At 47.1% G+C, this 22,429-nt stretch overlaps 2 protein-coding genes across 3 annotated transcripts; both read right to left on the bottom strand.

The window, feature by feature from the left end:
• Positions 1–10,884: 10,884 nt before the first annotated feature.
• Positions 10,885–13,089, bottom strand: gadd45ga (growth arrest and DNA-damage-inducible, gamma a). Its single transcript, XM_072681175.1, has 4 exons — positions 12,973–13,089; positions 12,352–12,453; positions 11,993–12,203; positions 10,885–11,663 (listed from the first exon to the last, which is right to left on the bottom strand). The coding sequence occupies exons 1-4, from the start codon at positions 13,014–13,016 to the stop codon at positions 11,550–11,552; spliced, it is 471 nt and encodes a 156-aa protein (XP_072537276.1). The 5' UTR covers positions 13,017–13,089; the 3' UTR covers positions 10,885–11,549.
• Positions 13,090–14,937: 1,848 nt separating this feature from the next.
• creb3l3l (cAMP responsive element binding protein 3-like 3 like) lies at positions 14,938–21,838 on the bottom strand. 2 transcript variants are annotated; one of them, XM_072682597.1, is made up of 10 exons: positions 21,745–21,838; positions 19,646–19,786; positions 19,185–19,521; positions 18,547–18,641; positions 18,343–18,435; positions 17,925–18,031; positions 17,397–17,465; positions 17,217–17,301; positions 17,003–17,093; positions 14,938–16,769 (listed from the first exon to the last, which is right to left on the bottom strand). In XM_072682597.1, exons 2-10 carry the CDS (start codon positions 19,784–19,786, stop codon positions 16,384–16,386), a joined length of 1,404 nt encoding a protein of 467 aa, XP_072538698.1. In that variant the 5' UTR covers positions 21,745–21,838; the 3' UTR covers positions 14,938–16,383. The 2 variants fall into 2 exon arrangements, with proteins under 2 accessions (XP_072538698.1, XP_072538697.1); XM_072682596.1 differs by having other exon boundaries at positions 14,938–16,772.
• Positions 21,839–22,429: the final 591 nt, after the last annotated feature.

The raw sequence follows: 22,429 nt of genomic DNA on the forward strand, positions 1-22,429 counted from the left end.
AATCTACAGTGAGCATGAGCGTCTGACAAGCGCCTGAGCGTCCTAATGATACTAATTTGGGGAAAAGCGGTCCAATAACAAAGAACTAACAGTCTGGGAACACTTCCTTTCTCTCATATCCGGGTGACCTTGACTAAGATCAAAGCGTCTGTATGTGAGTATCTCTAATAAACGACTTCACCATTTATTACACCAGTTCACCTGTTTAAAAGTTTTCTGTTTGTTTTGGTCTCAAAACTGATAAACGTGAAGCACTGAAGCACTGAAGCATCTCCCATCATCTCCCATCATCACAACATCTCCCATCATCTCCCATCATCACAACACCTCCTCTTAACTAAAGTGATTCATTTAATACGTCGTTATGGCCAGCCGTAACTATGACTACCAAGGGTTAATGACTGATATGTTGGTGTCACATCAAAGCAGCAGCAGCAGTTGTTGTTGTTGTTGTCGTTGTTTTTGTTGTTGACTCTATAAAGGCCTGAAAGTGTTTGAAGGCCAAAGGAGAGAAAAACAAGCTCAATCAGCAGCTCCTCAAAACAATAATAAACTCCAGAAGCTGCAACACCAAATGCAGCTCAGTTACCACCGCCCAGCAAACCAATCACAGCCCTGTTACCACCGGCAACAACCCCAGCTGCACCGCAGAGATGCTTCCCGGCCCCCCGATTGGCCGAGGCCACGCGTGGCCCAGAAGGAGAAAAGAGCTTAGGCTTGTTTTCACTGATACAGTGTTGGAGGGGGCGGGGGCAGGGATTCTCACAGGCAGGGAGGAGAGAGCGCAGTCACCATGGTGATACGGGGATGCCCTGTTGCTACGGTTACTGGAGTAAAATGATGAGATGTGGTGAAATACGGGGGTTGCATCAGCTGCAGATGTGATCAAAACAGTACAGCAGGCGGTCGTGACCCGCGTTCAACTCCCAGCAACAAACAGCTCCTAACTTCAGCACAGACTGGAGCTGCTGGAGCTGCTGGAGCTGCTGGAGCAACAACAGAACCCTAAAACACTGAGGGTTCCTGCCTGGGAGTGTCATATTTGCACACTGAGTTAATGTGTAGAAGTGTAGAACATTCATCCACATGATTAAAATAAACCACATCAGATTTGAGGTTATTAAAGATGGATGTATTTATTTAGTTAAGCTGTTGTTTGATGTATTAGTAGTAAGTGTGTGACTCTGGTTGGGGTGAAAACGCTCCGATGCAGTTTTACAGAACAAAACAAACTAGTGTACGAGTGTGTAGTGTGTAGTGTGTGTGTGTGAGTGTGTAGTGTGTAGTGTGTGTAGTGTGTAGTGTGTGTAGTGTGTGTAGTGTGTAGTGTGTGAGTGTGTAGTGTGTGAGTGTGTAGTGAGTGTAGTGTGTGAGTGTGTGAGTGTGTAGTGTGTGTATGTGTAGTGTGTGAGTGTGCAGTGTGTAGTGTGTAGTGTGTGTTAGTGTGAGTGTGTAGTGTGTGTAGTGTGTAGTGTGTGTAGTGTGAGTGTGTAGTGTGTGTAGTGTGTGTAGAGTGTAGTGTGTGTAGTGTGTGTAGTGTGTGAGTGTGTAGTGTGTGTATGTGTAGTGTGTGAGTGTGCAGTGTGTAGTGTGTAGTGTGTGTTAGTGTGAGTGTGTAGTGTGTGTAGTGTGTAGTGTGTAGTGTGTGTAGTGTGTGTAGTGTGTAGTGTGTGTAGTGTGAGTGTGTAGTGTGTGTAGTGTGTAGTGTGTGTAGTGTGTGTAGTGTGAGTGTGTAGTGTGTGTAGTGTGTGTAGTGTGTAGTGTGTGTAGTGTGAGTGTGTAGTGTGTGTAGTGTGTGTAGTGTGTAGTGTGTGTAGTGTGTGTAGTGTGTAGTGTTGATAAAAGTGTGAAAGTTGAGAGTACTCAAAAATCAGTGGACACCATTATCCCACAATGCAATATGAATTGGAAAGGGAGGAGCTACAGGAGTACAGAATTGCACAAGCCTGCAGCCAAAAAGCCTGACCTAGCCTAGCCTAGCCTAGCCTAGCCTAGCCTGACCTAGCCTAGCCTAGCCTAGCCTGACCTAGCCTAGCCTAGTGTAGCTTTTAACACTGTAGACAAGAGTTAGCTTTTGCCATTTAGCCACGCTGGCGTCCTTTAGCAGCCTTTGAGAGAGAGAAACGAGATTGGGGGCGCTCTAAGTTCAGGGTTAGTTAACATCTCTCCTGACGGTAAAAGACGGCCATAGGCAGCATTATTAGATCAGTGAACACCCTGTTCACCCTTCAACTGTGCAAGACTAGAGGAGTCTAACCAAGTAGAACTGGAACACACAGCGAATAATGACCCCGCTTTTAAAGGCCCTCCTCAGGACCTGCGCCTCTGACTGGGCTTAGAACAGCTCTGTCTGTCTGTCTGCCCACCGCTGACTGTCTGCCCACCGCTGACTGTCTGCCCACCGCTGACGCTCCCACCAGGCCGCCTGAGGAGATTCTGGGTGTTTGTTTCGTGGGTTTTTGCGTCAGAAGGAGAGCTCCTCCTGGTGTGGGTTCTCTCAGATGTCAGCCTGTTCAGACTGTTTCTGTGGGAAAGGACATCTGTCTTCAGGATGCTCCACTTCTCAGCAGTGAGGACTGTGAAGCTGGGAGCTGGGACGCTACCTGGTGTGTGTTCTGCAAACAGATCAGTGTATCGTGGTGTTTTTGCAAGAACATCTGAGCTCCACCGCTGGTTTCTGATCGGCAGAGGTCAGTTCAGAGGGTCACTGCACTGTTTTTTATTTGGATTAGCGTGTGTGTGTGTGTGTGTGTGTGTGTGTGTGTGTTAGGGCTGACTGATACGAACACTGAATAACTGATATCATTACTGAATTTAGGAAACTACAGTCAAAGTTTATTTGTCACACACACTCTCACACACTCACACACACACTCTTACATAAAGCCATACACTGCTCAACTAGCAGTGACATGCTATGACAACTGTTTTGTCACGTGAAATAATTAGATAAGATAATAAAATATAGAATGTATTTAAATATAAGGACGAAATATACAACAAACATTAAAATAAAACAAAAATAAAGTAGATACACGAATATATATATATATATATATATACACATTATGTGTTTTAAATGGTATCAGAACTAAAGAAGCATCCTTTACAAATGTTAATCCAGCTGTTTCTACAGGAAGATGAGATTTCTACCTGTTTATGAGTTATATCAGTGTTAGGGAGAGTCTGCTGAAGCCTGTGCTGAGGCTGAGGCCTGTGCTGAGGACTGTGCTGAGGACTGTGCTGAGGCTGAGGACTGTGCTGAGGACTGTGCTGAGGCTGAGGCCTGTGCTGAGGCCTGTGCTGAGGCTGAGGCCTGTGCTGAGGACTGTGCTGAGGCCTGTGCTGAGGACTGTGCTGAGGCTTGTGCTGAGGCTGAGGACTGTGCTGAGGCTGAGGACTGTGCTGAGGACTGTGCTGAGGCTGAGGCCTGTGCTGAGGACTGTGTTGAGGACTGTGCTGAGGCTGAGGACTGTGCTGAGGACTGTGCTGAGGCTGAGGCCTGTGCTGAGGCCTGTGCTGAGGACTGTGCTGAGGCTTGTGCTGAGGCCTGTGCTGAGGCTGAGGCCTGTGCTGAGGCTGAGGACTGTGCTGAGGCTGAGGACTGTGCTGAGGCTTGTGCTGAGGCTGAGGCCTGTGCTGAGGACTGTGCTGAGGACTGTGCTGAGGCTGAGGCCTGTGCTGAGGCCTGTGCTGAGGCTGAGGCCTGTGCTGAGGACTGTGCTGAGGCCTGTGCTGAGGACTGTGCTGAGGCTTGTGCTGAGGCTGAGGCCTGTGCTGAGGACTGTGCTGAGGCTGAGGCCTGTGCTGAGGCTGCAGGTGTGTTACGGAGACGGTGTGGCTGACTCCTCACACAGCGAGCAGAGTGGGTCTCTAATCCTGTTAAACTCCACAGCCACTCTCATTACGACTCCTCTCCCTGGATTAGACTCAAACCCCTTCTGTCTGATTCCGACTGCAGCGCTGCTTTGATATCGGATCACTCTCCGCCTCAGAACTCCGGGTTCTCCAGGGTTTTTTTGAAGTCTGTGTTTGTGTATTTATAGTTAAAGTCACTGTGGAAGAATAAGGTAGGGTGTTTCTAATAAAGTGGCCGGTGAGTGTGTGTTTCGGCGCAGTGGGATCTCCTCTACATGGTCACGGAGGACAGCAGAGATTCTCCTCGTGCCTGTGTGCTGATGCTGGGAGTTTATCTGCAGGGTGGTATTTCTGAATGGCAGCTATGTGAGAGGAATTCTGGGTGAACTCCACAAGCATCCGGCACTTAGCGTCCAGCCGCTGGAGCGCGAGGGGGTGGTCAGCACACACTGTCAAACATCCATGGCATGTGGAGGCACACTCCGGGGTTTTATAGCCTTATTAATACACAGCGGACTGACCTCTGATGTGGGTGCAGACGGGGATCAGAAATGAGGAGTTTCAGCAAGTTTTCAACTCATATGGGCAGGGCCTGAAGGAGGACTGTGACAGGGGTTGATTTTAAGGGCTGGTAGATTTGATCTGTTGTAGCTTTGCTTCAGTTTAAACTGCAGGAGCGCTGTCCAGATATTAATACTTACTCATCAGCATCCACCACCAGTTATTCAGTGAGTATCAGAGGGGTGAAGTAATCCAGTAGAATAGGACTCTCTGGAGCAGATCAACATCATGACCCTATGGGCTTTATGCTGCCTAATGCCAGGCATGGGCTAGAGGGGTATAAAGCCCCCCAGCATTGAGCTGTAGAGCAGTGGAACTTTTAGGATGAGTTGAGGATGTGGTGGAGTCACCTGACCTCATTAATGCTCTTGTGGCTGAATGCAATCAAATCCTCACTGCAATGCTCCTCCTCCAGAATCTAGTAGAAAGTCTTCTTCTCTGGACAGTAGAGACAGTTACTCCAACAGAAGCAGGATCAGCTCTTTAATACCCCTGATTTCAGAAGAACAGTGGATGAGCAGGCATCCCAATACTTTTGTCCATAAAGTGTATTTTAGAAATTCTAGAAAGTAGTTCCACCCTCAGTCTGAAAAATGCACCTTATGGGGTCAACAACATGTGTAAATAGGTGGGGCTTAGTGAGAAATGGGTGGGGTAGAACCCAGCCAATCAGAGACTTTTCTTCTTTGCATGTTGTCGTGTCGACAAGTGGGAGTGTCTACATTTCGAAGGTTGCCGCCCACTGTGTCATAATGGGTAGATAAATCCTCGCTAGTGCAGTTACACGCGCAGGAGAACCGAATTTCCACTAGGGGGCACTAGCCAGGTTTGAAACAGGAAACGTGTCGTTAATTAACGCAACATCCACGACCCGAACTCCTCCTCCTGGCCTTCGAGACCCTTATATAACCCTGCTTTTCAGTCCAACTTCCGTCGAACAAACGCCCCGCCCACCTTCACCCTGTCTCCTCCCTTTCTTCCGTCACTCAGCACACCACAGGAAAGCTGACCCGGCCAGAACATTCTTCTTCTGAACGTCTGAAAGGGTTTATCTTGAGGTTCTTCGTAAGCTGTTCTGAATCTGGTATCTGCTCGGGGAGGATGTGGGCCCTCTGATTGGTCAGCTCTGTGACTGGCACTGCGCCTGAAATGCAGTGTATTATAGTCTAGCAATGGCAGGAACGCCGGCCTGTGTGTGTGTGTGTGTGTGTGTGTATCAGCTGTCTGATAGAGTCTCAGTGAGAGGAATGCTGAACCACATGACCCAAAACCTCACACACACACACACACACACTCTCACACACACACACACACACACACAGCCCACTACTCTGCTATTCCTCTTTCAGGCGGAGCGCAGTGGGCGGAGTGATGCCAGTGTTAGCCCAGCATCTCCTGCTGTAAACTACAGACACACACGTCAGACACTGAACCTCAGTCTCGGCTGATCGACTGAATCCCCGATCAGATCAATCATGTTCTCTGATTTTTCACTGAGCTGTTACTTTAACGTTGACTTGGTGATTGGTTGCTATCGGCAACGCTCCGAGTGTTCAGAAAGGTTCAGTATTTAACTCACCGACCAGCTGAGATCATACATGTAAACCAGCTGCTAATATTACTACAGTCAGATCAACAGACTGACCTGAGATCAGACACACTGACTCACCTGGGCAGGTAACCAGGTAGGCACCTAGTGATAAGTGTGTGTGTGTGTGTGTGTGTGTTAGTGGGAAACAGATGCTAACACCACGGTCTGAGGTTAGTCACTCACTGAGGAACGCTGACATAAGCAACAAACACACACACACACACACACACACACACACTGAGGCTGCCAGCTGCAGGTGGACTCTTTGTTTCAGTGTTTTGAAGCCGAGCGCACCTGCAGACACAAAACAACACTGACAGATCAACTCTCCCCTGACCTGAATGTAAAGGTTTAGCCCCACCCATTCAGCAGCTTAGCCCCACCCATTCATCCAACAGCACTTTAGCCCCACCCATTCAGCCTACAGCAGTCTAGCTCCACCCATTCAGCCTACAGCAGTTTAGCCCCACCCACTCGTATCAAAGTTATTCAAAGGTGTTGTAAATGCAAGACAATACACAGCAGCCAATCAGAGCAGAGCTCATTGACCTCAGCTGGTTTGACTGTAGGGGATAAAGAGAGGCTGGAAGATGATATTTGAGATGTTTAAGAGAGGATGATGATGAAATGATGAAGATGAAGTAGAGGAGTGCATCAGTGCAACTAAACGTCTTTCATTCAGATCAAGCAGAAGTAGAAGGAAACTGCTCCAGCTTCAGATCTTCTTCAGACCTTCTTCAGATCTTCTTCAGCTGGTTTCCGCTCCACTGCAGGGCTCTGAATGGTGAAGTGATAGTAACACTGATCTGGTCAGGTCTGGTCTCGTGTCTGACCTCATTACTGATGCTTCCTGAGAAAGGTGGCTTTCGGTGGTTTCTTCTCCTAAGAGCTGCAGTGTGTCTGAGAAAAACCACGGCCTTGCGGAAGCGTGACGAGAAGCGCCTCTCACTTTCTCGTACATGTGACGGCCCAGCGCGTGACGACCGCTCAGCGGGCCGGTTTCAGTCCATGACATTTCTAACAAAATGAAACAGGAAACGGTGGGCGGGGCTTCAGCAGCAGGACCGCCTCTTGAAACAGTGACCTTACAGGACTGTAGAGGATGAGGCCCTGTCCACAGGTGTCCAAACACTTTTGAAAACATAGATTTATATTCTTTCCAGCAGCAGTTCACCCAAGCCAGTGTTGTATTGCTAACTGCTTCATTCCCGTGCATATGCATTAGCAATTATCCAGGCTAAGCTGTTTTATCTCCAGTTATTATTTGCACTAGATATTAGCAATTAATTCAGCTAATAACTGATGTGCTAATTGCTAATACCTGCTGTAGGAATCCATTAGCCTATGATTTACCCCGGCCGTCGCTTAAATGTCAGGTCTCCATTTAGCAAAATTAGCCACCTCAAACGGATGCATGTGGACAGGGCCTTGTAGTCCAGCAGATGACCGACTGTAGACGGTCAACTACAGACCCTGGCCCTGTCCACATGCATGCATTTTTAGCATCACACTTATTAGCTTTTAGCTAAAAACACTGCAAATACTTCTTATATTAACTGTTAGATAGTTCTTATAAACTCTGTTAGCATGATCTCATTTCATATTAGCAGCTAATTCAGCTCGCTAACATCTGCTCTATGACTTCCTGATACTCAGATATTATTTATATATTATTAGTATTATTATATTTATAATGTTGGTGATAGATAGATTGATAGATAGCTAATTGCAATTGATATTGTGTTAATACAATGAAATAAATAAATAATGTTAAACTAGTGATGTATTATTTGTATTATTAGCTATTAGCGACGTGCTAAAACTTCAGACTGTGTGAAAAAGATGTTGATTATTTGGGATAAAGGGGGACTGAGTCAGTGGTGCGTTTGTGTAAACCTCACTGTTTTTCTGCTAATCTTTCAGTTCTGCTGAGGGTGAGGTAATGACCCGCGCAGCGGCTGTTACTCAGCTTTAGCGCTGCTAGCTGCTGCTGATCTCGCAGCGTCACCCGGACCTCTCAGCTCGGTCATTGTGAAAGTGATCGCTCTAGGCCGGTTATTCCTGCCGGGTTTTTCCTAGAAGCAGTCATCAGGCAGGGGCGGGGGGGTGCGGGCGCGGGGGGGTTACTAGAAGGCGCTGACGGGGAAACTCCAGCGACTCGCTGCAGTCTGTAATTTCCTTTGTAAAAGACATGAAAAGAGGCATGAAAGGAAAAAACGCTCTGACTGTCAAGAGCTCGTCTTTTCTGGGAGATTTCTGCAGCCTGCGTTAGCTTTTGTGTTCCTGAGCACCTGTGTGTGTGTGTGTGTGTGTGTGTGTGTGTGTGTTTGAGTAGCTCTGCTCTGTTTTAAGTTTTCTTTACTCTGTCTTTTCATCTCCTCCGGTTCTCTTTCATGTTTTGGACTCTTTGCTTTAGGCTTTCGTCAGTAGAACACCTGAGTCCTCGCTCGGGTCGCTCGGGCCAGCACCGGCACTTCAAAGCCGTCCATTCTGGACCGAATGCAGGGCAGGACGGCCCGAACAGAAACGCTTCAGCTGAGTCACACTTTCACTCCTGCTCTCAACACCCTGCTTTCACACCCGCAGAGACCCACTGTGCGGCTAACGCACGCTAATCACCCCACATTAGCACTAACACGTTAGCTATTAGCCGCAGCAAGGGCTCTATCAACAGCCAGTGCATTTCATATCACTGCTATTAGCATCACGCTTATTACCTATTAGCACATAGCACTGCAAACACACAGTGTCCAAATGTTTGTGGACACCCCTCTAAAAAAATGCATGTAGCTTCTTTAAGCTGCACCCATTGCTGACACAGATGTGCAAATGCACACACACAACTGGCCTAGGCCCTGTAGAGAAGTACTGCCAATAGAATAGGACTCTCTGGAGCAGATCAACATCATGACCCTATCGACACCATGCTGCCTAATAATGCCAGTTGGGGAGTTGGGGATGATGAGGTGGGGTGGTGAACATCGAACATCTTGACCTCACTAACGCTCTTCTTGTCGCTGAATGCAATCAAATCCTCACAGCAATGCTCCTACTCCAGAATCTAGTAGAAAGTCTTCTTCTCTGGACAGTAGAGACAGTTACTCCAACAGAAGCAGGATCAGCTCTTTAATACTCTTGATTTCAGAAGAACAGTGGATGAGCAGGTGTCCAAATACTTGTGTCCATACTTTTTGGACACAAGTGTTTGCTTCTTCAGGAGAGTCTAACTGTGCATTTCAATGTTTTGAGAGTTGGCAGTTAAAGCTTTCAGTGCTTTCTGACCTCTGTTGCAAAACACACACACACACACACACTCACACACACACACACACTCACACACACACACACACTCACACACACACACACACACACTCACACACACACACACACTCACACACACAGCTGTAAGTGTGTGGTGGGTATGTGGGCCCCTTCAGTTGAGCAGCTGTTACAGTAGAGCAGCTGGCGGGTGGAGGGTGGGGAAAGCGCATGTGTAGTTTTGCTACATGGCTGCAGTGCTGGTGTTGTAACCGCTCTGTCTGTCTGTCTGTCTGCCTGCCTGTCTGTCTGTCTGTCTCTGCCATGCTTATTGTCTCCAGATTTACTAAAGTTACACAACCCAGCATTAGTTAACCTGATCATGTTGTGGGAGAGCCACGCAGAGCGCCCCCTTTAACCCAGAGTGGGGGTGAGCGGCACACCCACGGAGTAGAGCGGATCAGTGCAGGGAATCAGGAGCACACTGTTCCAGAAGGTCCTGGTTGTGGTGTTCTTCAGGAGAACATCAGTCTTGGCTTGTGGTTGGTTTGTTTGTTTGTTTGTTTGTTTTTTTTGGGGGGGGTTCTTCCTTGCACTCCTCCCGTCTTTCTGCTGGTAGACGCTTAAGCCTCAGCTGTGGAGAGAGAGAGCTGCTGTCTTCTTCACTCCTCCTGAGATTCTGCTGCTGGGCTGATCTTGCTGGGATGGTCTGATCTGGTCATGTTGGTCAGCTGGGGGACTTTCTCCTCACAGGAAAATCACATTTCTATTAATTCTATTTTATAAATGATAATCAAAGACGTTTCTAGTGGTGTGGGAGTTTAGATTAGTGTTGATCACATGAAGATCAAAGGTTTTCATGAGGTGTTCTGTTTCTTATAATAGTGTGTATATATATATATATATATTGTAATATGTACCAGTATACACTATATATATATATATAGAGAGAGAGTAAAGTGCAGCAGTATTAGTTATAACACGGTCATAAATACACTACATAGACAAAACACCTGCTCATTCATTTCTTCCTAAATCAAGAGTATTAAAACAAGTCCATGGAAGACTTTCTACTAGATTTGAGGAGCATTGCTGCAAGGATTTGATTGCATTCTGCAACAGTGTTAGTGAGGTCAGGATGTTTGTTGACCATCCCAAAAGTACTGGATGGAGCTCCTCCACCATCATCTCAGAGAACACAGCTCTTCCACTGCTCCACAGCTCCTCAATGCTGGGGGGCTTTATACCCCTCTAGCCCACACCTGGCATTATTAGGCAGCATGGAGCCGATAGGGTCATGATGTTGATCTGCTCCAGAGAGTCCTATTCTATTGGCAGTACTTCTTCTCTACAGGGACTAGACAAGCTGTGTGTGTGCATTTGCACATCTGTGTCAGCAATGGGTGCAGCTTAAAGTAGCTGAATGTATTTTAGAATGGGTGTCTGCATTTGGTTCTGTAGTTCACTACTGAAATATTTGGGGTTTCTGCTACAGCAGCTAGATATTAATATATTAACCACAGTACTGTAGTGTGTGACAGCAGTAAGTGTGTGTGTGAGAGAAGGGGTCTTTGGTTCTTGTTAAAACACACAACCACATTTCTGTCAGTTTAAACATTTATTTATTTATTTTCAGTTTTTAAAACACAGTTGCTTTCGCAGCTCCACCGTCTGTAAACATCACACTGAACATTTCTCTCCAAATAAAGAAACGAGCGGGTAACATCAGCCAAACAACGCCACCCATCAAGTCGAGCCCGTATGTGGATATGAGAGCATGTGAGTATGTGAACATGCAGCACTGCAGTCCGTCACACAGGGTCCCAGTCAGGGCCAATTCAGTCACACAACGTCCCGGTCCATCCATCAGCTTCTCCAAACGTAAAGCAATAAAAATCAAAGGTCCTTCAGCTTCTCCCTTCAGCTTCTCCCTTCAGCTTCTCCAACATCCCCACGCTCCTCCAGAGGAACCCCTTCTGCAACCTCTCCACAGACCCTCAGCTTCCTCCTCGCAGCTCCAGGCGCTGCTTCCACTACCTTCTACTTTCCTTTAAATCATCTCCACCTAATACCGATGGGCGTACAGCTCAGGTTCCTGCTTTAGGTCACACAGGTCCACTGACCGCGCGCTCCCCCAGCGCAGACCAACGCCCACATGCTGCTTCGGTCCACCTTTCCGCCCAGATAATCCAGGATAATCCAGACAACTTCAGGAAGGACGACTTCACGTCCAGAAGTTTCAGGCATGTACGTTCCTGTAAGGTACGAGGCTCAGCGCGTCTCAGCGCTCTGGAAGGGTGATGGCAGGAACCCATTCGTACACGCTGCGCCTCTCCTCGCAGAACAAGCTCAGCTTCTCCAGAGCCGGGTCTTTCCAGGACTCCAGGTTGGGATTCTGTGAGGAAACGAGGAGGATTTAGATCTGGCGTAGACTCAGAGTTTCAAAGTTGATGTGAAGTGTTTATTAATATTATGCAGATTATTAAGACTGAGAGAACTAGCTACACCCATAAGTAGACAGCGGGACGCCTGGAGGGCCACAGCATTGCAGTTCACCTCACTTAACCTCTTTAATAAGGGGAATTATGCAGCTGTTCATATAAATATTGTGTAATAACTAGTGTATGACTAAACTCTGAGCTCTCAGTCAAGACTAAATAGGACCCGGGTGTTGGAGAACTCCACAGCCCTGCACAATACTCAGAGAGTAGGGCTCTAACGTACCGTTACGAGGATGCAGTGGGCGTCCCTGGGTTCGCCCGTTTCATCGCTGCCAACTATGTCAGCCAGCCGGTCGATGTCGCTGACCCGGACGATGTTGATGTCGTTGTCGAAGCAGAAAGCCTGGATCAGAGTGAAGTGTATCTGCAGGGCGATGTCACACTCGTACTCCTCATCCGTTGCCAGAACGCAGAAGGCCACGCTGTCCGGGTCACTGTGCAGACAGACAGAATGAGCGCCGTTAGTCTAACAGCTGCGGTCACCAACCTGCGCCCAGCACCCCTCCTCAGCACCACAGGACGGGACGGGACAGGACGGGACAAGAGAGGACAGGACGGGACAGGGGGGGTGTTAACACTTACACATTCATGACCTTCGCAGACTCGTAGACTCCCACAGTCAGGCAGTCGTTCTTCCGGGCGGAGAGCAGCAGCTCCTCCAGCGCTGAACCGGCGCTGCGCATCCTACAGATCAGGGAGACACGGGAGCGCGCGTTAGAGGTGCGGGAGCGCGCACTGCAGACCCTTTCAACTGTTACGAACTGCTAAGAAAGTGAAGAAACATGCGCGTTCTGGACTAGTGTGCACATTAGTGTGCAAACAACGGGAGCGCGCATGAGAGTAGCGGGAGCGCGCATGAGAGCAACTGCACCTTTTCTGATGGATTCAGTCCCAATTAGTGTGGAAAAACCACGTAAAGTGCTTTAATAGCAGTAAAGCAAAGATTATGAGGATGAATACAGAACCTAAGTGTTTAATTTGTACCTGTTTTCAGTTTTTCAGTCACGTTACAGATAAAGAGTAAATTATGAGCTCTTAGAAAACAAGGGTGTTTTAATTGAGTATAAAGATAAAGATGCCTGCAAGCTATAAAATCAACAGAAACCTCGTATTTGAGCTCATGAACAGAGCCAGCTCGTGCTGCAGGCTAGCTAACGTGCAGCGCGCGCAGGGGGCTAACTTTAGCACAGAGCTGAAACCCACCTGTCGCTCTTGTCGTTGTCTCCACAAACTTCCTCAAATGTCATGACTGATAAGTCCGAGCAGTAATCCGCAGTGAGGGTCAGTGAGGGTCAGTGAGGGGGTCAGTGAGGGGGTCTCCGGGCTCGGCTCGCTGTGTGAGAGGCGCTGTTGTCAGCTCGCTCTTATAGCCATCACCTCAGCGCTCTTCCTCCCGCCCACTCCCAACAGCGCGCTCTGATTGGCCCCTATCCGCAACTCGCGCTCTGATTGGCCCGCGACTCGCTCTGTCTAAACTGGCCATGAGCACGAACCACAAGCCGGCAGCGCAGGGCGTGGGATGTAGAGCTCTGATTGGACGATGCCTGAGCTGTATGCAAATAAGTGATTCCTGTAAACAGCCCACGTGGGTATTTACAAACTGAGCTGGGTAATTTAAGTGTTTGTTTATTTATTTATTTATTTATTTTGTTTACATCAGATGCGCTGTAAAATTAGAATAAATGAACATAACATTTATTTTAATCTTTTTAATATATATAATAATTTTAATGTCAGCACTACTTCTATACTACATTGTCTCTAAAATAAGTATTTGTATTTATTTTAAATGATTAATGTTAGTTAATTAATTTAAGAATAGGTGTTTATATTTTATATTATTTCATTAAGGCGCTACATTCCCTTTGTTTGTTAATGACGTGTGAACTGAAGCTTTGTGTTGACTTTCCTTTGATTTCTTCAAAGCAGCGTGAGCGCCACGCGCCGCCTCTCCTTTCTTTGTTTTGCGTCTCGGGGAATAATGGGCACGCGCTGCACCTGCTCGCAGCTGACTGTGCGCGTGTCGTCTTCCTCTGATCCCTTGTTTTGGTTCAGGATTCCTGGAAACAGCCGATCAGTCCTGACCCCCCCCCCCCGGCAGACCCCCCAGATATTTATTAATCCGGTTTATTCGCGCGATTGTGATTCGATTTTACTCGCGAGAACACAAACAGCAGCGGATCAGGAGGGCATGTGGACAGTAACAGCAGCAGCTGCTGTGAATCACTCTACCCCTGTGCAGAAGTGTTTGCCCCCCCCTCCCCTCTGGTTGTGAGTGTAGCAGTGGCGCCATCTGGTGGCGGGTGTTTAGTATGACACGCTGCTGCTGCATGTATCCCTCCACAATTGTAATGATGAGATTTTTAAAATGTGTTTAAACCATAAATCCCCTCAAAACCCTGGTCAAACAGAGGCATCGCGCAGTTTACTCATCACCTGCAGACACGCATAACATTCAGACGCCACCACTGAAGTCTGAACCCCCTGAAGCCCCCACTCTGAGCGAGCTCCCGAAACCACTGAATAATGCACAGAACTTCAGTACAAATGCAGTAAAATCCCCTTTAATAAGGAACTGTACTGCAGGTCTAGGGCAGGAGGGGTGGAGGCGCCCTCTGCTGGCAGGACAAATAGACAAACCACAAGCAGTCTGATGATGAAATCCAGGAGCAACGTGTGAATTATTCTCATTTCAGCCTAAAAATGTCAGTCACAGGGAAGCCTGGAGCAGAGGAACACAGCAGGCCTGATGAAGCGCAGTCCCTCAGCCTGCGTCCGTGATCCCGCTGGGGAACAGGTTCAGCCTCCTTGTGGTCGTTCATTCCTCTGGGTGGGTTATTTTAACCGAGGGGCTTTAAATTAATGGATTTTCTGATCTTTTATCAATTAAATGAACAAAACACTTAAAATACTTTAATATAGATTCAGTAATATCTTTATATTATATATATTATATACAATTATATCAACTTGAGCATTCTTTACTCTATATAGTCGTACCGTCCTGTTTAATCTCAGTGTTTATTGTTAATATTAGTATAAACATATGGAAACGGACTGGAATTGGTCATTACTGGATTAGTAGCTGTTTCTGGTGAAATTCTCATTAAATCCACAGAATAAGTGAAAATCAGGCCTCGAATCAGGAGCAGCAGACGCACACAATCCTTATAATAAAGAAACTGATCTTATGTTTAATTTCTTTTTCAGTAACAAGTAACAATACAGAAAACATGAAGATCCATTTATCAACATTCTACGTTTGCAGATACATCAGTGCAAATCTTTAGTCCTACAGATCCAACATAATCAACAGGTAAATAAAAAAGAGCACAAGTACAGCGAACACTGATAAACCTCATAAACAACAAATACAATCAAATGAAACATTTACATCAATAATCGCCTCACTGCCAGTGCAGATCATTCATTTAACAGCGAACTGGTGAAGCAGGTGCGCGCCCACCACCCGCCGCCCTGCTACAGGAGTGGGAAGTCATATCTTACAGCAGCGGCGGTTTACAGAGGGACGCGGAGAGGAACGCCAGCCTCAGAGAACCCGCTCTTCCCTTTGCTTCATTAAATACAGGCCTGGAAGATCCTCCACGATCTGGATCCTTCAGCCAGAACGCAAACAGCTTTATGTACAACTCCCCTCTCCAGGCTCCACCCACAACTGTGTTCTTGCATGGTTACCGTTGCTAGGTTAGAGGAGCTTGACAGAACGCTGGTATGATCCTCACGGAGCCGGCCTGAAGTCACTGACCGTAAACTGCCATTTAATTAATTCATTATTTAATTATTATTAAATTATTATAATGAGTGCTGTTGTTCACTGTGAGCACCAATCAGCGACCTCGCTGCAGATTCACAGCAGCTCTGAACACTCACTGCTGCCCCCTACAGGTACGTTAATGACGCGCATGACTGAAGATTTCACCGCAGGACAGGCCTTTTGGGGGGGGGGGCGGTCTTGAATTAGGGTCAAATGGGAGTTCTGTGAAGCTTAGCAATAGTATCTATGTACATACTAGTGGGCGGAGCCTGGGGAAGGTTCCCTTGCTACAAGGGGGGAAAAAGGCAAGATATGAAGCTCCTATGAAGCCGAACGCCCTGCAGCCGAGCGCCCTGCAGCCGAGCGCCCTGCAGCCGAGCGCCCTGCAGCCGAGCACCCTGCAGCCGAGCGCCCTGCAGCAGTTTACTGCATATGTACACATCAGGACATCCAGCGAGTCGCGCAGACACTGGACACACTGAGAAATCCCCCAGCAGTTCATCTCCTTCTTGCTTCCAGTGGGAAAACCCAGTCCTGGGGACACGTGTGTGTGTGTGTGTGTGTGTGTGTGTGCGTGTCCTTAAAATGGATGGATGTGAAAAACAAAGTGCTTGAGAAAGGTAAGAGAGCAGTAGTTCAGTGTAAGAACGAGAGAGAAGACGTCCAGCTATCTTACAGTAGATCAACAGACACTTTCCTAAACCCAGATTAAGCCCAGGTCTAGTCTAAAAGTCTAAACATCAACCATCAGCACCTCAAATTTAGTCCCGAGACCAGGTTTAAAGGTTTAATCTAGCAGGAAATAAAAGTCCTTTTTCAGTGTGTGTGTGTGTGTGTGTCTACATCTCGTCAGAGCGGTGCTGTTGTATGATAACGGATGTGGGTTTTTGTCCGATCCAGTTCTCCTTCGATTTGCTCTGGCCGTCGTATACGACCGGGGGCACCGCCGAGTCCTTGTGCCCTTCTGAGAGTGCCCCCGCTGGCTGGAGGTCAGACTGCGGTGCGGCAGGGAAGTCAGAGGACGAGTTGTTGTTGACACCGGACTCAGAGTCCGACTGCTCCACCTGGTGGTAATCGGGGGTGTGGTTCTGGCCGCCGGTCAGCAGGATCTGGTTGTTTTCCACTGTGGCCACTAGGAGGAGCTCTTCTTCCACCGATTCTTTAGGGACGCTGATTTCTTCAGGTTTGGGCATTAAAGGGTAGGAGCGGAGGGCGCGGTGTATTCCTGCTGAAATACACCGAAAACACACAGATCATTTACAGATGTAAAAATCAAAGGACAGATGATTGATCATTTAATGCTTTTTTAGTGTCACAAAGAACAAAGCATTTACATAAATCAATCGGAACAGAGTAAATGAGTAGGGGAAGGGTAGAGTGTGTTTGTTTAACGCTCTGTGTGTTTGTGTGCGTGTGTGTGTGTGTGTGTGTGTGTGTGATGTGGAGTGTATTGATTACCTGTAGAAGTAGTGTACAGATCCTTCTGACCAGTGCTGCTAAACGGATTGATGGAGGGAAAGATGATCAGACAGAACGACAGCAAGAAGACCTGCAGGAAAAAACAAACAAACAAACAAACAAACATCAGCATTATTTACCCTCACAGGACGCCGGACACAGCTGTGTACACACCTGCCCTCTGCCTCCTAAACCTAATCAACTGTGCACTCACCATCACACAGGTGCTGGTCGTGGTGGTCTTCATGGTGGACATCTTCACCATTGCCTGCAGCTTCTTCAGCTGTTCGATTAGAGACCTGCCCACAGCGAGAGGATCAGTGATCAGCTTTGCGATCAATAATAAAGAATTATGCAGGAACGAGCAGGATTGTGCTGGAATAGCTCATCTTACATGTTCTGCTTCTGGAGCATCTGAACCTTCTTCTGCAGCTCCTGGTTATGAGCCGTGCAGACCGCCACCCTGAGGAACACGCTTCAGTTAGTGCTTTTATTCAGAGATTAGAAAACAGTGAAGAAAACCAGCAATGGTTCACATTTTAAACCAAAACATAGAAAAGCAGATTTATTTCTGTGAAAAAGTGTTTAAATGCTGCCAAAAATGAGGCTTTCAATAATCATAAATGATGAATATATCAATACTCCCCGCTCGATGGTTGGAGCTCTGAGTGTAAACAACAGAAATAACTCGTGGACGGATTTAAATGAAGTGAGGGTTTCGACATGTTTTAGAATGAAACAGATTAGATACATAAAACATCACGTGTTTAATACTGCATTACTTTCTGTTAAACTGGTTCTTTTACACACAAATTCAATTTGGCCAGAGGTGCCCAAACTTTTGCCCTTTTGACGTATCTAAACAACACATGAATAGCGGTCTCAGCCTCCTCTGCAGGTGCTGTTCTGTTGAGGACCCCACCTGTTCTCCAGGCCGTCCATGTAGATTTTCTTCTTCTTGCGGCTCTCCTGAGCCGACTGTTTGTTCCGGATCTTCCTCCTCACCCTCTTCAGAGTTCTCTCCTCCGCCTGACAACAAACACGGTTCCACATTAGCACTCACAGAACCGGCACTGCTGTGAAGGCTGTTCGGTATACACTGGACTGTCCCACTAACTGACCCTCTTTAGGGGTTTACTCAGACTGTCCACTGAGTGGGTCAAGCTGCTTTAGGTGGCCGACACAGAAAAGCCACAGAACAGCTCTGGGGCAGCTGGGATCACATAAAGTCACAGGAGCAGGTGTCTGGATACTTTTGGACAGGTAAGGATCGCTGCACAGTGAGCGTGACGAGCTGCAGGGACGTTAAAGAGAGGGAGAGGAAATGTGAAGTATGTTACCTTGGTCAGAGGCATGTGGGTGGGTATGGTCACACCCTCCTTCGCCAGAAGACGCCTCTCTTCATCCGTCAGCATGATCTCCTTAAACTGGAACTGAACACAGAAACAGCCTTTACATCACACAGCCCCCCCTACAGTGAGGCAGCGGAACTGCAGCTGAACTGCAGCTGAACGGGGTAAAGGTGTGGAGGTATGGAGGTGTACCGGCTGGTCTGGTTTGCTCTGTGTGGAATCCTCCATAATGAGCGAGCAGGGCAGTTCATCTGAGAGATCTTCATCCAGGTTCTCCTCCATGTCGTCTGTCAGCAGAAACACAACACACGCCTTCAGGGTACAGTCCCGTCTACAGCGGATCTCACAGCTCCAATTCAGAGTAAGTTAACCCGACCCAACCCGACTCAACCCGACCCAACTCAACTCGACTCAACCCGACCCAACTCAACTCGACTCAACCCGACCTGACTCAACCCGACCTGACTCAACCTAACCCGACTCAACCTAACCCGACTCAACCTAACCCGACTCAACCTAACCCGACTCAACCTAACCCGACTCAACCTGACCCGACTCAACCTGACCCGACTCAACCCGACCTGACTCAACCCGACCTGACTCAACCCGACCTGACTCAACCCGACCTGACTCAACCTAACCCGACTCAACCTAACCCGACTCAACCTAACCCGACTCAACCTAACCCGACTCGACTCGACCTGACTCGACCCGACCTGACTCAAACCAACGACTCCTTCCGTCCAGCCTAAGCCTTCATACTGTGTTTTGTGTAACGTTAGCAGAAGCAGCCCCACCCCCCACCCCGGACGCCACCCCCCAGGCCTCACCGAGATCGATGAAGACGTCTGTGTCGGGCTTCTCGGTGCGGACGGTCTGCAGGGTGTAGACGTCCTGCTGTAGCGAGTAGCAGTGGTCGGTCTGAACCACCTGCGCCTCAAAACTCTCCGTCACGCACTCGGCCAGCGGGGACGGCTCGGTGGAGACCGGGCTGGGGGCCGTGTCTGTCTCGCTGTGGGGGCTCGGGCAGTGGGGGGGCGTGGTGTCGTCTGAAATCCCGCTGTCGCTGCCCAGCGGGGAGTGAGACACACACAGAGCCGTCAGGCCGTCATCATCCTCACCCAGCAGACTGCTGAGGAAGTCCTCTGTGTCCATTGCGCTGAGCATCTGCACACAGAACCCGGGTTACAGCGATTCCCTCCTCTTACCCTAACGCAGTCAATCAACCCGCACATATTTAAGGTGGACTGGAAGATCTGAATGAACTGCTGTGAAAGCCCTCCACACTCACGTCCTGCTCAGACAGCAGGTCCTCCATAAAGTTACTCCCATCTGTGAAGAGCAGGTCAGTAGACCCTGGATTGTCGTCCTGGAACAGCAGCCCCAGCAGCTCCGCGCTGTCCATATCCGGCAGCTCCTCGCTTACAGACATCTGAGAACAGTTCCCAAACAAACCGCGTCAATCTCTCAGAACCGAAACATTCGCCGCACAGGACGTCCCAGAGCAGCGGCTCGAGCCCAGACCCTTCGCTCCCACATCTTTAAGTCCCACACGGAGCACAGAACCTTTTACCATCAACACTTACTGTGAATTACAGCGGCTCATATATAAACAGCGGATAATCCAGAGGCAGCGCTCACTGCATATAATAATAATAATAATAATAATAATAATAATAATAACGATAAGAAGCACTACCTCCACCATGTTTGACAGAAACAACCATAGCCCCACCCTGGAGTTTTTGGGGTTTTTCCCCCCTTTAACCTTTAGAAAAAGGGTTCTTCAAGGGTTCTTTAGTAAAGGCATTGGTTCTATATAGAAAAAGAATCACTTAAAGAACAACGGATCCCTCAATGGTTCCATATAGGGTTCCACTACTATAAGTAGAACCTTTTTTGCTTAAACTGTAGATTCACAGTTCACAGATCACCCATGCCTGACCAAAGCCCCCCACATGACATAGCAGACATTGACCTTCTGACCTCCTTTGACTCCCAAACCACTACACAACTGATTGCCAGCCGAATGCATATAATCATTATCGCCACGTCCCATTTTGCATACATTATCTAGTACATGGTGCAGCCTTAAAGGACCCATATTCCAGCCTAACTTAAACTCCAGCCACTAATTAGTGTTTAAATCAGTGTATTATTGTCTCAGATCTCACACACACAGTCCAAACAGCTGCCTCTAAATTCTCTTCCAAATTAATTTTTGTGATGCTACAAATACTCATTTACATATATCCGCCTAGTTAGTGTACATATTCACAATATTGATGCTACTGAGGTTATATGGAGTGTTTTACATGGGTATATACATATGTATTATTTCTTGATAATAATTACAATAATAACAATAATAATAATAATAATAATAATAATCCTTGCTATAGTTCATGCTATGGTTCAATATAGGTATTGGTAGCTGTATACTGTATTTGTTTGCATTGCTTTGCTACTAATCAATAACAATAACAATAACAATAACAATAATAATAATAATAATAATAATAAACAAGAAAAACATGATTCTGATGCTTATACAGGGATTTAGAGGGATGTAGGGACCCTATTTAATTTAACCCACATTTGCCGCACTACATAGGGAGCATGCGGTGGTTTGGGACTGAGCCCTTGTGTTAATCTACTGCGCTGCGCAATACGGGAACTTCCACATGCAGCTCCACCCGCAGATCACGTGCCATCGATTTAATAGGACAGATTAAAGGTGTATTTAATTAATTAAATGTTAAGAATAATATTAATGATTAAATATATAGTAGTTTGCATCTTTTAGACAAAGAAAAGCAAGACAGCGCTGCTTTGGTTAGGCGTCTTTTTCGAATTGTCCGTTCCACCTTAAATGGTGCAGCAGTTACAGTCTGGCGCCTGAGGCGCCTGAGGCGCCAGACTGTAACTGCTGCACCATTTAAGGTGGAACGGACAATTCGAAAAAGACGCAGCGGAATAGGCAAAATAATGCTTTATTTAGTGACTCATTTAAACTGAATAAGTCTAAATTAATATTATTATCACTATTACACATAACTGACCACAATCATCTCATAATAACTAATCAAATCGATCGATCAGCCCATTTACTTATTGCCGCACTCTGTTAACCAGCTACCTTTAGCTATTATATTCGCACCGTCAGGCCTGTTCCAGCTAAACCTCCTCACATAAATCATAATCATACGTAATATTATTTATTATATTCTAAACTGAATATGAACCATCTAAGCAGAACTGCATTGCTATACACCATGTAGCTGGCTGGCTGGCTGTCACCGACAGCCACAATATTAATAGCTACATTTATTTTTAATATTTTTTAATATTTGTTAATCGCTGTTAGCTAATCCCACCAGCAGCTCTTACCTTCTCGTACAGTTTACTGTGTGGTGTTTCTCTGTTGACAGCTGATCTGAGCTCCGGAGCCTTCTTTCTCGTCTTCCTGCTGAAATCAACCTCCAACGGGGCAGAAATTGCGTCACCCCGTAACGGCGAGTCAGCACGCAGGGGCTTGTGGGAAGTGTAGTCTTCTCACAAACTAGCCTAGCTCCTTTTTTTTTTTTTGTTGATGTTTTTTTTTTTTTTTTCTCGGGTAAAGACACACCACTGAGTGGGTAGATGATTTCTCACAGCTTAAGTGAGACGCATTTGAAGTTTATAATGAAATAATTTAATGTCATTAAATGTTTTAAAAGCAGCAGTATGTAATATGTGTGTTTATGTTAGCCAGGTCATGTCGCTGTAACTTGCACTGCAGCAGATTTTGGACGATATTTGAAGCATTTGAAGTATTTGGGGAACTACAGAGGAGCAGCATTTATCTATCTGTCTGTATATATGATTAGCACAATTAGCATGATTAGCATGACTAGCATTTAGCAACCCCTCCTTTGGTGAGTCAGGTTTTCGCCCTTTCTACCGGCAGAAGGTTCTAGCTCTGTAAGGCTCCTGGGTCTTCTTGCTGCTCTGTGAGGACTGTGAGGGCCATGGCAGAACCTTCACTTCTTGAGCTGGTCTATGGTGGATGTTGAGGTCTGTAGAAGCTCCTTCT

This window comes from Salminus brasiliensis, chromosome 6 (genome assembly GCF_030463535.1).
Source record: "Salminus brasiliensis chromosome 6, fSalBra1.hap2, whole genome shotgun sequence".
NCBI classification, from domain to species: Eukaryota; Metazoa; Chordata; class Actinopteri; order Characiformes; family Bryconidae; genus Salminus; species Salminus brasiliensis.

What these genes read in the sequence shown, in the direction of transcription:
- gadd45ga (XM_072681175.1), bottom strand. Translation starts at nt 13,016, where the DNA reads ATGACATTTGAGGAAGTTTGTGGAGACAACGACAAGAGCGACAG. An exon ending in TCTGCGAAGGTCATGAATGT is followed by an intron (nt 12,204 to 12,351) that starts GTAAGTGTTAAC and finishes CTGTCTGCACAG; the next exon opens with TGACCCGGACAGCGTGGCCT. An exon ending in CCCACTGCATCCTCGTAACG is followed by an intron (nt 11,664 to 11,992) that starts GTACGTTAGAGC and finishes GTTTCCTCACAG; the next exon opens with AATCCCAACCTGGAGTCCTG.
- creb3l3l (XM_072682596.1), bottom strand. Translation starts at nt 19,786, where the DNA reads ATGTCTGTAAGCGAGGAGCTGCCGGATATGGACAGCGCGGAGCTGCTG. An exon ending in AGACGTCTTCATCGATCTCG is followed by an intron (nt 18,642 to 19,184) that starts GTGAGGCCTGGG and finishes TTCTGCTGACAG; the next exon opens with ACGACATGGAGGAGAACCTG. An exon ending in CGACCAGCACCTGTGTGATG is followed by an intron (nt 17,094 to 17,216) that starts GTGAGTGCACAG and finishes TTTTTCCTGCAG; the next exon opens with GTCTTCTTGCTGTCGTTCTG.